General features: G+C 31.8%; 1 protein-coding gene across 10 annotated transcripts in view; it reads left to right on the forward strand.

Moving 5' to 3' along the window:
- The window catches only part of ZNF280D (zinc finger protein 280D), a 127,826-nt gene that overhangs the window by 100,319 nt on the left and 11,941 nt on the right, over nt 1-15,566 (forward strand). For all 10 annotated transcript variants that reach the window (XM_069596422.1, XM_069596419.1, XM_069596421.1 and 7 more), the window contains one exon: nt 3,537-3,582. In XM_069596422.1, the coding sequence (XP_069452523.1) occupies nt 3,537-3,582 (46 nt within the window). The remainder of the gene's footprint in view (nt 1-3,536; nt 3,583-15,566) is intronic.

The following is a 15,566-nucleotide window of genomic DNA, read 5'->3' on the forward strand; positions in this document are numbered from 1 at the left end:
TGCTGTGTGACTTCCCAATTTCTGTGGCTTTTTCATTGACAACTTTATGTGTCCAACCATTATTTTTTTTTTGAGTCAAAAACTGCAACCCATGTTTTCATTAAAAAAAAAAAAAAAAGCCACTTTGTTGTTCCTTTGTCAGTCATTAAATGTCTCTTATCTGAGCTCCCTGACGAGCTTATCCTCTTCTGATACTGCCTTTTTCTGATGCACAAATCTGATCATACTTTCTTATTAACCTTAGAATAAAGTTCTTAGCACACTACTGTGACACTCAAGACCTTTCCTAAAGTAGTCCTTGCTATCTCTTGAGTTGCGTCATTGACTCCTCTTTATTGTTCCCTACCTTCTAGTCATGAGATCACTCAGTATTGTATCATCGTCATCTTGTCTTATATTCCTTTGTTTTTGCTCTGCCTTGACTTGCCTTTCCCTGCTTTGCTAGCCTCAGCTCCTGCTGCAAAACCACGTTCACTGTAGTATCTTCACTGCTTTCTTGCATCTTTCCCCTTCATAATGTCTCAGTCCTTTGTCTAGCCCTTTTGAACACTTCACAGTTCTGTAAACATTCGCTTCAGCGCATTTCCTTGACAGCTTTGGATTGGAACTCTTAGCACAGTACCTGATATATGTGCGACCTGGTAAATGTTTAGATCATCCTTTCCACACATCTGTTAACACCTCTTAGAATGAACTATCAGAGTGGTGCACTGGATGTTTTATTTGTGTGATGGTTAGAGTGAATACGTAAGTGGAAGTTCTTGAGAACTGGTTGACTTTACTACTGGCTTGTTGTAAACCTCCTTTTTTAGTTTGCTTACAAATATTTTTAAAGATTGCATTTTAAATATCAGTAATAAAATTTTTGACTTTTAAACAGTGTTAGAAGAAAAGAATGTGATCTGACAGAGATGAATACAAGCACTTCCCCCCTTATAACACTTCCCTTTACTTCATGGTATGTTTATAGTGAATGAAATCTCAAATGAACACAGTGATGTAATTTACTTATAACTTTGGATTGGTCATGTCATCTGCAGGAAAATTGCAAGTAGGGACATTTATTTCATTTTGAACTTTAAGGGGAAAGCAGGTTTACATAGCAAAGAAAAACCATTTACATTCTTGATCTGTAGTGGTAGTTATTGAAATTCATGATGACCAGTCTGTCCTTCTATTCCCTTAACATTGGAATCTTAAATAGTGTTTGTTTTGAATGCTATGCAAAATTTATTTAAAAATATTGCAGAATTCACAGGTGAAAAGTATAATTATCTAATGGCAGGTCATTAGCTCAGAACTTTGAGCTTAGCAAATTTCACTGTCTTCTACCAAGCAATTGAATATCTCAAATGATGACTATTTCAGCAGGCATCTTTAAGTAAGATTAAAGGTAAGAACAATTTTTTCTTTTCAAAATGTTAGTGATGTATTAGTAGTTGTTTAAAAATTTGTTGATCTCAAGTATGCTTTTGTAGTTACAAGATTGTGGTGTACATTTTAATGATGAATTTCATAATTCAAAGAAATTTTATGTAGTGTGCTTTTTCTAATTTTTTAGATTTGTTTTTCTAATATTTTCACTGGTTATTACAATTCTGTCCCTTAAGCAGAATACCAATATGGTTAAAGCCACAAAACAAGATTGGGAACATAAGCCTCTTATTGCTAGTTGTTTCAGTAATTTATTTTATCCTCATCTACCAGTTTCTTAGCCAGTAAAATGAAGAGTAATAAAAACCTGTCACCAACCTCTTTTGCAGAGATATTAAGAAAATTCAGTTTCCCCAGTTGCAGTACCAACAATAATAGTAACACATGCTTAATAGCTTTCATTTTAATTGCTGCATAAAATCAGTTTATTAGAATAGCTATATATGAAAATGATTAGCATGGTAATGTTTCTTTTGCAAGAATTTGAGATCAGTCTTTGGTAACATTTCCGGTAATAAGCTAAAAAGGAGAATTCTTTTATGAAATATTTTTAAACTATTTTATAACCAATAGTTATAATAACTTAACAGTTTTTCAAACTGAGTTTAAAATTATTAAATATTTAGAAATAAAAAATCAATTAATATCTACTTTTAGTTTCTTCCAACAGAAACCAAAATTTTTTATGTTTTCTTACAACTTCAACTTGTTATTCTTAAAACAATTATTTTCCCTATATATTATTAAAGCAATGATGTTGTACTTTACACTTGATATTATTTCACCTGTATGAATACTCTTGTTCACAATTAAATACCCGAGAGAATTACAAAACCTTTAACCTGGAAATGATAGACATTTATGTATTTTGTCACTTTTCGGTGCAAATTTTATTCATTTAGATTTTTTTAAGCAGAATTAGTTGAAAATTACTGTAAATACTGCCATATAGTACTTCAGCTAAAAGGACTTGTCCTATTTTAAATTATTTACATCTTCATGTAATAACTAAAATGTGCTTAAGAAATTTTGCATAGTTATTAATATCTAGAAAAATAGCATCTATAAACCTAGTTTTTTAAATGTGCCCTTGGAGAATGGACAAGGAGGGGTGTTAGCCAACTCCATATTTCATTAAATAACTATGTCTTTAGCTTTTAGGATGGTTGATAATGTCTGTCCTACTAGATGATTTCATTTTTGTCCATGAAATTTAAGTCAGTATAGTTGTTGCTTATGTTGAATATGTTAATCCTTAAGTATAGTTTAAGCCTTTATTAAGTTATGAATCACTTAACTATTTATTAATAGCATTTCTGATCAGGTGGACATTCTACATATTCAGATTAAAATTGTTAAATATATCACCAAATATTTATTTATCAGCAATTTAAAACAAAGATCCCTTGGAAAAGCTAGTTTTTAATGTTAAATTGATATTAAAAAAAGATTTTATAGATGACATATGCCTTTATTAATATTGTAATGTTATAGTTAGTATTTTTTAGAAATAAAAGTTTACAAATTTATGTTTAATATTTGAGCTGTGCTTATGAATTTTTAAGAGAATACATCCTTCAAAATTCTAAATTATTTCTGTAATTTTACCACCTCTAAAGTAAGTTGTAACATATATTGAAGTGACATTACTATTTTGAACTTTATAATAGATAAAATATTTATTTTCTCTCACTTTTTGAGTCCTTTAGTAGTAAATACTGATGCATGTTATATATATTAGACATATAAACTTGCTTTCATTTTTTAAAGAGTAATGTCTTTTTGTCACATAGCTAATGTGTTGTCTTTTTTTGAATTTGTACTTAACATGGAGAACATTTCTTAAGTGCTCTTGTTTTTAGAGAAGGAAATATTTATCTGTATTCATTTATTTAGGACATATATTGAAACTACTATTTATTCTTGTGCATTTTATTTTTCCCTTAAAGTATTTATTATAGAGGTAATTTACTGTTATAGTAAAAATGTACATTAATATGGATCTATATTTAAATTATTTTAAGCATGCAAAAAAATCTGTTTCTTGTTTCTATATTGGTTAAACGTAATATTAAATACTCAATACTTATTTTGTTTTCAAGATTAAAAAATGAAGCTCCCACGAAGGATCAAGTATCTGTGTCTGAGGTAAATTATGTTGCATTTCCTACCTCTTAAAGATTTATAGAATTGAAAGTATTGCTGGTGTGATTTATAAAACTTCAATTCAGTGTGTGTACATCCCTAGGAATTATTGTCATGTTATCACAAAGAAAAATAAATTGAGATTTTTGTTTTCATTAATATAAAAAATATCTAACTCAGTAAAATTATAAAGTGGTTTATTTTGACAAAGACATTATTACCTTTCACATGCTTGTTATTTATTTCAATTAGTAAGCAGTGGAGATAATTTTATGAATTCAAAATTATGAAATCATTAAAATATCACATATTTAACAGACTGGAAAATTAATCTTTTTAGGAAATTCTATTTTCTGAGACTCAAGAAGATTTAAATAATTTTTAATATAGAAGTATTTTGAATACATTTTAGCTATCTTAAACAGGCGATGTGAATATATACTCAGAGTTATCATATAAATATTTTACTGGGCAGTCTGGGCTTCTCTGGTGGCTCAGTGGTAAAGAATCCACCTGCACTGCAGGAGACATAGGTTCCACCTCTGGGTTGGGACAATTCCCTGTCAAGGAAACGGCAACCCATGCTGGTACTCTTGCCTGGGAAATGCCATGAACAGAAGAGACTGGTTGGGCTGCAGTTCATGGGGTCACAAAAGAATGGGACATGACTTAACAACTAAACAACAACAAAACTGGGCAGTCTAATGTATGAGTGTAGAAATAATTTTGCTTTTGTAGTTGCTTTCTTGATGTCAGTTCTTAAAATATTGCATAATATAGCTTGTCTCTTTCTGAGTAAAAGTGAAGCAAGGTAGGTTCAACATTTATTTTTTGAGTAGCATTTCTATGTTGTAGAGTAAATAAGTGAAACCTAGGCAGTACCAGCCTTCTCCCATGTGGCTGTCTTTTACAGAAAGCTTTCTTTTGTTTGACAGATTTTTAGCTACAAATAAATGTCTTTACTGGATATATGATTTCTTGGTTACTGGTTTATTTTGGTGTTTGTATTTTTGAGGAATTGATACATTTTATCTATTATGAATTTATATGTATACAAATGTTTGTAGTAGTCCCTTATTATTTTGACGTCTGTGGGGTCTGCAGTGATAATCTCTTTTATTCTTGATGTCGATGTTTTGTGTGCTCTTGTTTCTAATGTTATCATATATTTTACTTTTAATCAGGTTACAAAGACAGAATACAGTGTTACTATTTTTGTTTTAAATAGTCTTTTTTAAAGCAATTAAATACTTAAACAATTTTTGTATTCACCTTTATTCTTACCATTTCTAGTTCTTGCTCTTTCTTTATGTAGTTACTGGTTTCTGTCCAGTATCACCTTCCATTTGCCTAAACAACTTCATTTGAAATATCTCATGTTGCAGATCTACTGGTAATTATTTATTCCATGCTTTTTTCCTTCAAAAAAATCTTTTGTTTTTCATTTTTAAAAATAAATTTTGGTGAGTATAGAATTCTGGATTTACTGTTTTCTTTCAGCAGTTTACAGACATCATTTCTTGTCTCTTGGCTTGCATATTTTCTGATGAAATGTCTTACTATAGTTTTTGTCTTTGTTTCTACGTGGGTACGTAAGTATGATTTTCTTTGGTTACCCTCAAGGTTTTGTCTTTGTCTTTAGTTCTTATCAGTTCGAACATGATGTGTCTTAAGTCTGGTTTGTTCATTTGTTTGTTTATATGTTTATCTATTTATCTATTTATTTTTGACATTCATCCTGATTGGTATTCTCTGCCCTGTCCTGTATCTTCTACTTCTGGGGTTTCAGTTTCACGCATGTTATACCATTTGATGTTAATTCCTGTTCTTAAATGCTCTGTTCTAGTCTCCCCACCTCACCTATCCCCATACTCTTTTTTTTTTTTTTTCCTTTTTAGTGTTTCAGTTTGGGTAATTTTTATCTATTGACCTGTTTACTGATTCTTTTTTTTTTAATTGTGTAAGGTCTATTGATGAACCCATCAAAAAATTTTTGTATTTCATTTCTGTCATTGTGGTTTGCTTAGGTTATTTTCCCTAGCATTTGCATTGGTTATTAGAGTTTCTGATCTTTTGATAAAGTTTCCATCTGATCATGTGTATTTCCTCCTTTTTCTACCAAAGCATATAACATAGTAATCATAATGACTTAAAATTGTCTTTCTAGTAGTTTTAATAGCTGGGTTATATCTAAGTATTTTTCTGCTGATTGTTTTGTCTTCTGACATTACATTTTTTTTCCCCTTGCATTTTCTGTGAATGTGTGGTTGAAAGCAAAGCATTATGTGTTGGACTAAGATAAATAGTATCTGAAAATGGGCATGCCTTTTCTCATCTTAGGCCATTAGTGTGAGATTTGAGCCAGCTAGTAGTGAGTTGGAAGAAGGTAGTGACACCCCACTCCAGTACTGTTGCCTGGAAAATCCTATGGACGGAGGAGCCTGGTAGGCTGCAGTCCATGGGGTCTTGAAGAGTCGGACACGACTGAGCGACTTCACTTTCACTTTTCACTTTCATGCATTGGAGAAGGAAATGGCAACCCACTCCAGTGTTCTTGCCTGGAGAATCCCAGGGACAGGGGAGCCTGGTGGGCTGCCGTCTGTGGGGTCGCACAGAGTCGGACACGACTGAAGTGACTTAGCAGCAGCAGCAGCAGTAGTGAGTTGACTTGAGTTTATTTTTATCTCTACAGCTACCCTTCATATACTGCCAAGTTCAATTCCTATAGTATTTCCTTGTGCTTAATGTGGAAGTTATGTTACTGGAGGGTTTTTTTTCTCAGTATCCTTGCTCCACACTCAGCTTTAGTCTTTGTTTTGTGAGATTGAGCCATGGAGATTTTCTTTCTCTCTCTTTGCACTCTTGCCTTTCTTCCAACAGTACTGCTGTTGCTTATTATTTGATGTTTGCTATCCTAGTGGGCTTCCCTGGTGACTCAGATGGTAATGAATCTGTCTGGAATGCAGGAGATGTGGGTTCAGTCTCTGGGTTGAGAAGATCCCCTGGAGAAGGGAATGGCAACCCACTCCAGTATTCTTGCTTGGAGAATTCCACGGACAGAAGAGCCTGGCAGGCTACAGTCCATGGGGTTGCAAAGAGTCAGACATGACTGAGAGGCTAACACTTTCACTTTCTTTTCATCCTAGTGGTGGGTGGTAGGGGTTGGTGTGATGTTGTCTGTTGTTCTGAGGTTTTCAAGCTGGCTCTGTAGAATAGAAATGTTTTCTTCTGTCACCCAGCCACAGTTGGCCCCTATGCCCTGGGGATAACAGGGTTTGCCTCTCTTTTTTCCGAATATGTAAAGGCATGGACGTAAAGAAAACCTATGAATTCATAATTTCTAACATCCATGGACTCTTTCCTAATGTATTCATAGTTGAATAAATTCATCAGACTCTTAACTTTCCTTTGATTGCCCAGTTGCATCTGTGTCAAGTAAAACCAACCTTTTCATACATCAACCAACTTCCTGAAGTTTTTTTTTTTTTTTATTAAAAGCAAAAAAGCTTACGATAAAAATTTAGCAGGCCGTAAGCAGAGTTAAAGGAAGCCATATTACATGGAAGGCTACATAGAACAGTTTTGGTGTGGGTACTTCTTTCAAGCATATATGTGCTGTGGATAGTCCCTTAATAGACCCAGGCATTTAAGTACACATGTAGTATGGTGGATAGCTTGAATCAGTCTTCAAGGTTTTGATCTGATACACTGAAGTGGAATCAGTGTTATACCTCAATAATATTTTCCTGTTGTCATATTTTTGTTTGTATAGTTTTACATTTCCTCCATCAAAATTAATTCCTTTCATAGTATATAGACTGTATATGGGAATTCATATTATATAGTAGTTTTCTAAAACAGCCTCTGTTCTGCTACTCTGTATAAATTGCAACATTTTACTGCTTTCATATCCTCACTATATGTATACCATAACTCTGTAGTCTTAGAGTTAGTTTAGTTTCATTATAACTAAGTAAAGGCTAAGAGAGAGAAGTTAGGTACAGATGCCTTTCTCTTTACTTGCTTCCTTCCTTGGCTATTAGGGAACACTTGATAGCAAGTTCTAGAAATTTGTATTGACAGCAAAGATTAATAAAATTATTTCCCTGTCCCCAAGGTGGTCAGAATCTAGTAGGACAATTAGACATGAAAAAATTATAATCCAATATTTTAAGCATATCAGCTTAAAATCATATCAGCTTTCGTGTGGTAGGTTCACACGAAAAAGTATTTCTCTCTTTTTTAAAAATATTTTTTTTTCAATTCAAACATACACATAAAAATAGGGGTTCCCTGTTATTTCATTAATGAAATGACAAGTTAGTCTATTCCTTTAAGGCTGCTTGGGGATATCCATAAAGAATTTCTAAGGTCTTTGTTATTCTTTTGTGTTATGTTTTGGTTTTTTTTTTCTTGGCTTTGTAAGTTTTTCAGACATGAGAGTTTCAGACTGTGTAAAATTACATTTTATCTTTATCAAATTAAAAGTTAAAAATTTGTGTGGATAGTTTATCATAAAAGTAGTGACTTATCTTCACTCTTTTCCATTCAGGTCTTTAGAGACAGCCATTTTCAACTCTTTCAGCTATTTAATCTCTTATTTATTATATTATTATTTATTAATATAACTATATTTTGATGTCTTTTTTTGAACTATGACTGATTGTTAATAGTAGTTAAGGATTTACTTCTCTAGACCACCATCCCTACTTTCCTCTTTCCTCCTAACCCCAGCATCCCAGCCAGGGCCAGAATTAGAGTGAGGCAAATAAGCCTCACCTCTGGCGAAAAATTTAAGGGGGCTTCAAAAAAATTCAATAATCAGATAAACATTTTCATTTATATTTTTAAGAATAAAAATTAATGCAAAGTAATCCATGATGAGCATAATTTCAAAGCTGTAATTAAAGACAACATCCAGCCCTGTCCTTCTGTGACCCTGAGAGTCATGAACATAGGTAATATAAATACAAGGTCTCACTTCTCTTTTTTTTTTTATGGTCCTTGCTCAGTCATGAGGGAAGGTGACACATTTTCATTGCTTGTAACTTCACATGTTACTGCTAAGTAAAAGGGAAAGTTATTATTAATTATAAATCTATGTGATTTTTTTATAACATTATTAAGAGCACTAAGGTAAGTAATACTGATGTTAGTTATTAATATATTTGACCTTTCATAAATAAGATTGATGTGATGAAATGTTCTTACCAGGAAGCTTTATACTTTCTTCACTGAAAACAGTGAAATTTATTGTTACTCACTTGTTTATATAAAAAAAATTTTTCACTACCTTTTTCACCACATTGGTCTAGAAATCTGATATATAGTTTTCTGTTGTTTATAGTAATTGATTCTTGTATTTTTCATACAAACGTTTATGTAGACCTGTTTGTTAAATATTATAACTTAATATTCAATGTTAAATAATTAATACTGAATGTATTAATTAAAAATAAGTGTATTTAAAATTTATACTAAAAATTCTTTAAATATAACATCTAAAAACTCAAGTGGTCCATTGTTTAGAAGAAGTGAAATGCGTGTAAATGTAAAGGTTAATCAGAATTATAGGAGAGAGTAACAGGTTTGGCATAAAAAAAATTTCAGCTACTTAAAATGAAATCTGATGTTGACACTATTAAAGTAGAATTACTGTGAAATTTAGAGTTAAATAAAGAATTTTTTTTAATTGTGAAAAAGACAAGAAAATGAAATGTTAGAAATTTCAGAAGCTAGTAATATAAAGCATGTGCAATAAAATAAGGAAATGCCATTGAATTAAAATTATAATTCATTGCAGCCACCTATTTCTAATAAAATGATTTTAATAGAGCATAGGCCCATCCAAGAACAAAATGCAAATTTTAAAGTATGTCTTTCACCTGGTGGGCACAGATTTTCTAAAGCTGAGTCTTTTAAAAGTAGTCTAGTGGTGAGTAATTAATTGTGATTGGATTATTTATTCCAGAGAATCCTTGTCTTTAGTTTTTTTCCTGTGCATTCTTTTTGCAAAAAAGCAATGAAATTAAATATTTGTAACTCAAACAAATGATTTCAAAGGTTTGAAAAATTTAAACAGAATTTGTGATAATGAAAATTTCATATTTCATCATGATGCTTTTTTAAATGGACATGTTTTTTAATGTGTATCAAACTGATAGTTTAATAGGTGATGCTTTATAGAATGTGATAAAATATATGAGTGACTTTACATATGTATGTTTTGTATAAAAAATAATTTCTCTGAAAGGATCACAAGAAATTATTGGAAATTCAGATCCTGAAATACTCTAAATTCAGTTGAACTAAATATTAAAATCATATAGCTAATCATTAAAAATATTCTGTGTTTCATTTTTGTAGTAAAGTTCAAAACATTTATAGTGTTACTACGAAATCATGTTGTCTGAAATACTATGGAGAATGAAAGAACCAAAACAGTTCTTTTTACTTTTTTATTATAAACCAGGTATAGTACATCATGAGTGAATGTTTTTGATTACTAGGTATATTTACATTAAGAATGATATCATTGCAAGAGAAGAAAGTTTCAACTTAATTAAAATAAAACAAGTTGGATAATTATACCTCAATAAAGCTATTATTAAAAACAAACTAGACATGGTCTAGATTATCACATTTTGATAAGGTAGAAAGGGATATTTATATTAAAAAATTGTCATGGCCAGGATATGATAATGGAGTAGATATGGCAGATGTGTACAAGTTTGTATAAGCCAGTATTTCTCTCCCTAAATAATTATGCCAAATTTGTGCCTTCCTCAGCTCATAATCATAATTTAATATAAAAAATTATACATCTGTAAATTCAAATATGATCATCTTTTTTTCTTAGTATTATACAAAGGATATATATTTTAGGAGTGGGGTAGTATAGGAAGCAGATGAAATATTCTTGTCAATTCTGAAAACAATATTAAAATCACATACAGATCCCTGATAGGCATCAAGATTAAACTCAAGCAAGATACTTGATACTTTATACACAAATTAGACATTTATCAGATATGAAAAGAAATAGTTTCAAATGTCAGAATACTTTATGTTGAGATCAAAAACATCTTGGTAAAAATACATTACAGATTTTTACAAAAATTATCTATATGGGATGATATTTTGAACAAAGTGGCAAAAGTTTAATAAAGTTTTACAGTTAGAAAACATGACTGTGTATAAATCTCCATGCTTTATAAAAATCCTGTTCTTTTGCTTTCCACAAATGAGAGAAAGTAATGTTGAAAGTGTATCCAATGAATGTAAAACTTGAGCAAGAGATGTGAATATTCTCCCTGAATTTGAAAATACATGAAAAAGAAATTAGCAATGTATGATTCACTAAACGAGAATATTGATAATTATGGGGAAAGTGCTTATCAAGTAAACATTCAGGTTATAAATGCCCTAACTTCATATTTGAAATAGATATATGAAAAATGAAATGTCTTCAGATTTTGAACTTTTAAACTGGAGCAAAGTTATTTTCTATAAATTACATCTGATTTACAAAAAGCAGCTGCTGACTCAGTTCTTAAATGTTTTGACAAATAAGTTCTATAGAAATTTCATATGAAATAGTTTAAAGCAACATACAATATAAGCACTATATTTGTGTCTTCTAAAACTGATTAACAAAGTGATACCCAGATTTTAAAACAATGCCACAGTCACGGTAAAAAGAAGTTTCGGTAAGCTAATTTTAAATTATTTAAAATTGTCATTTGATCAAGAGAAATTGCCAAATATGATAGTTTACTTATTTGAAAACAAGATAAGAAAAAAATAGATTTTGAAAATATTATTGATGTGCTTGCTTCCACTAAAACCAGTAAAGTAAAATAGTAACAAATTCTGGTTTTTGTTGGAATAAAATGTTTAAACTTAAACTACTATTTGAGTTTAATATACTTACTTTTCAAGTTTTCAGCACTTTTCAACTACGTAAGTGTTCTGTGGGGAAAAACTTTTAAACTATACAGAGAGGAGGATTCTGAGAAGATGGCACAGTAGGAAGCACTAGGGATCTGGCTTCCCACCTAGACAGCAATTGCACAGGCTGAATCTATCTGATATAACTTTTTTGAAACTCTTAAGTCTGTTGAAGGCTTGTAACTTCCAGAAGACTTGGAGAGTGAATTTCAGTTAACTTCCATCAATTTAAGCACTTAACACTGTAGCAACCATATGGCAGGCGACTGTGCCCATGTTCCTAGAGCAGCTTGCACACAACTTATGGGAGCTAGAGTGGGCAAAAAAGACCTTGTCCTCCAGGTACTGGGAATCTGTGCTGTTATCATTGATTGCAGCTTCTTAACACAGTTTTGAAGACAAGGAAGTGGGCTCAGTATTTCTGCACCTCCTCCCTTTCTTGCAAGCACCTTCCCCTCCAGCTGAAGTGACTTCCAAGGGATTTAAGTGCACAAAGCCCTTTTTCTTCCTTCATTTTTCTCTTTTCCCCCTTTCAGGAGCCAGATATTAACAACTTATTGAACAGTGACATATTAATATATCTTTTATTACCTGAACCTTATTGACCAAAGTGTTTCAACATTCACTTTCAAAACGAATTGCCAGCCACCAGCATTAGTTTCTGCAAAAATCCCCTGGTCAATAATGTGTTTGGGGATTGTCCTAACACATTATTGTCCTAGTCAATAAATGTGACTAGAACATTCAAAATCAACTGTATATGTGGGTAAAATTAGAAAGTGATTGTATATCCCAAGGGAAACACTGAGGAAAGACATGAGAAGACCTCAAGTTTACACCTCAGGCTGATTTGGAAACAGAGATAGCCTACAACAATAAAAATTTTTAAAATAAAACCAGAAAATGCTGGGCTAGGGGGAGAATCTGATTCTCAGAGTTACTACATTATTAGACTCAGAGTTCAACACTCCAGTGTTCAAGAAACAAGGCGTACAAAGAAACAGGCAAGAATGGCCCATTCAAGAGAAAAAATTCAACAGAAACTTCGAAAAAGACATGTGGCAGATATACTAGACAAAGACTTTAAAACAACTGTCATAAAGATGCCCAGAGAACAAAAGAAAGGTGTGATGAAAGTCAAGAATATAGTATATGAACAAAATGGAAATATAAGTAAAGGGATAGAAAACCTAAAAGGAAATTCTGGAGATGAAAAGTACAATAACTGAAGTTGAAAAATTCACTAGAGTATTCAAAGGCAGATTTGAGAAGAGAAGAATCAAAAAACTTTGAAGTTAAGACAGTAAAAGTTATTGAGTTTGAGGAACAGAAAGGAAACAGCTTGGAGAAAAGTGAACAGAGCCTAAGGGAGGTATAGGCCACCATGGAGCAGAGCAGTGTGGACATGATGAGAATCTCAGAAGGAAAAGAGAAAGGGTCCGAGAGACTATTCGAAGAAAAAGAGATTGCAGACTTCCCAAATTTGATGAAATACATGAATATAACCATTCAGGAAACAAAGAATTCCAAGTAAGGTGAATTCAAAGAGACCCACACTGAGATATATTATAATTAAACTTCCAAAAGGTAAAGCAAGAATCTTGAAAGCAGGAAAGAGAAATGAATCATCACATACAAGGCATTCTTAATAATATTATCTACAGACTTCTAATCAGGAATGTTGGAAGTCAGCAGGCAGCAGGTTGAGATATTCAAACCACTACAAAGAAAAAAACTTATCAAGAATTCTATATCCCACAGTACTATCCCTCAGAAGTTAGAAATTAAGACATTGTCACATAAAACTAAGAGTTCTTGACCACTAGATCTGCCCTACCAGAAGTGCTCAGGGAATTCTCCATGGTGAGACAAAAGAGCAGTACATGAAACTCAGCTCTGTAGCAAAATAAGTATCTCAATAAAGGTAAGTGCATGGGCAGTTTTAAAACTAGTACTTTGTAACAGTGATTTGTAGTTGTACCTAATACTTTTTGTTTTCTTACGTGGGTTAAGAGATGAATTAATTTAATAAAAACAATTAGTGTAAGACCAAATATTTCTCTAACTCTGGTCTGCAACTCCAAATTTTGTTTCCTACATAAGTTAGGGTACTAATGCATTTAGTTTATATCTAGGTATATAATGAATAAAGTTGTAATTTTGTGACATGGACAAAAGGAATGGGCATGGAACTATAAAGGAACAAGAGTTTTTATATTGATATCTTATTGAAGTTAGTGGGTATAAATTTGTATTGGAGAGTTATAACTTTAGGATGTTAAACATAATCCTCAGAAGTAACAATGAAAACAGCTGTAAAACATACACAAGGGGAAATGAGAAAAGAACTTAAACATTTCACTACAGAAAATCAGTTAAACAGAAAACTGGTCCGTAATGCAAGAAATGAGAGCCAAACAAGTTGTAAGATATATAGAAAACAAATAGCCCAATGACAGATAAGTCCCTCCTTATCAATAATTAATCTGAATGTAAATGAATTAAACTTCCCAATCAAAAGATGAGGTTAGCAGAGTGGATAAAAACACATGATCCAACTACATGCTGTGTACAAGGACTCACTTGAAATTCAAAGACACAAGGTAAAAGTGAAAGGATGAAAAATAGTCCATGCAAATAGTAACCAAAAGAGCATGGATGGCTTTACTAATAGCAGACTATTAAAATAGACTTTCAGTCAAAAAAGCTTATAAGAGAAAAGGAGAGACATTATATATTAATAAAAAGTTTAATGCTGCAAGAAAATATAAGTTATGAATATTTACACACCTAATAATGGACCATCAATTTATATGAAGGAAAAATTCATAGAGTTGAAGGGAGAAATAGACTATTTTGCAGTCATAGTTGGAGACTTCACTAACCTACTTCCAATAATTGATAGAATAATCAGACATAAGTAGGGAACTAGGAAGTTTATTAATAAACCTGTTAGATTTTGCATACATACACAGAACACTGTACCCAGCAATGACAGAATACACTTTCTTGTCAAGTGCACATGGGACATTTTCCAGGATAGACCATATAGTAAGCCACAAAGTAAGCATCAGTGAATTTTAAAATATAGATGTCATACAAAGTATCTTCTCTGATCACATCAGGACAATATCAGGGATCAATAATAAAAGGGGAAATGAAAAATTCATCAGATCATAGAAACTAACACACTTTAAAACAACCAGTGGTTTTTAAAGAAGAAATCACAATGGAAGTTAGAAAATACTTAGATCTAAGAATGCAAGCAAAAACACAACATAACCAAAACTTTAAAAATTCAGTGGAAGTGATACTGAAGGAGAAATATATGGTTGTAAATCCTTACATTAAAAAATGAGAGATCTCAAAGCAACAACCTAACTGTACAACTTAAGGAACTAAAAAAAAAAAGCAAACTAAACCCAGAGCTAGCAGAAGGAAAGAAATAAGATTAGTGTGGAAATAAATGAAATAGAGAATAGAAAAGCAATAGAGAAAAATTGGCTTATTGCAAAGACCAATGGAATTGAGAAGCCTTTAGCCATAAATAATTAAAAAGAGAAGATTTACTAAAATCAGAAATGAAAGTTGGGACAGTAGAACTGTTTCTATAGAAACAAAAATGATAGAGTACTGTGAACTGTATGCCAGTGAATTGGATAACCTACATGAAATGGACAAGTTGCTAGAAACTCAAAACAGCAGGACTAATGATAAAGAAATAGAAAACCTGAATAGGCACATAACTAGAGTGAATCAGTAATCAAAAATCTAACAAAACCTCTTGACCTGACAACTTCTTTAGTGAATTCTAAAAAACATCTAAATAAGAACTAACACCTCTTCTTTTACACTTTTCCAAGGATTGAAGTGGAAGAAATAGTTCTAAACTCATTCTACGAGGCCAGCATTACCCTGATACCAAAGCCAGAAAAAGACACTACAAGAAAGAAAACTAGACCAAATTCCTTATGAACATTGATGCAAATATCCTCAACAAAGTTCTAGTAAACAAAATTCAACCACATATTAAAAGG

This window comes from Ovis canadensis, chromosome 7 (genome assembly GCF_042477335.2).
Source record: "Ovis canadensis isolate MfBH-ARS-UI-01 breed Bighorn chromosome 7, ARS-UI_OviCan_v2, whole genome shotgun sequence".
NCBI classification, from domain to species: domain Eukaryota; kingdom Metazoa; phylum Chordata; class Mammalia; order Artiodactyla; family Bovidae; genus Ovis; species Ovis canadensis.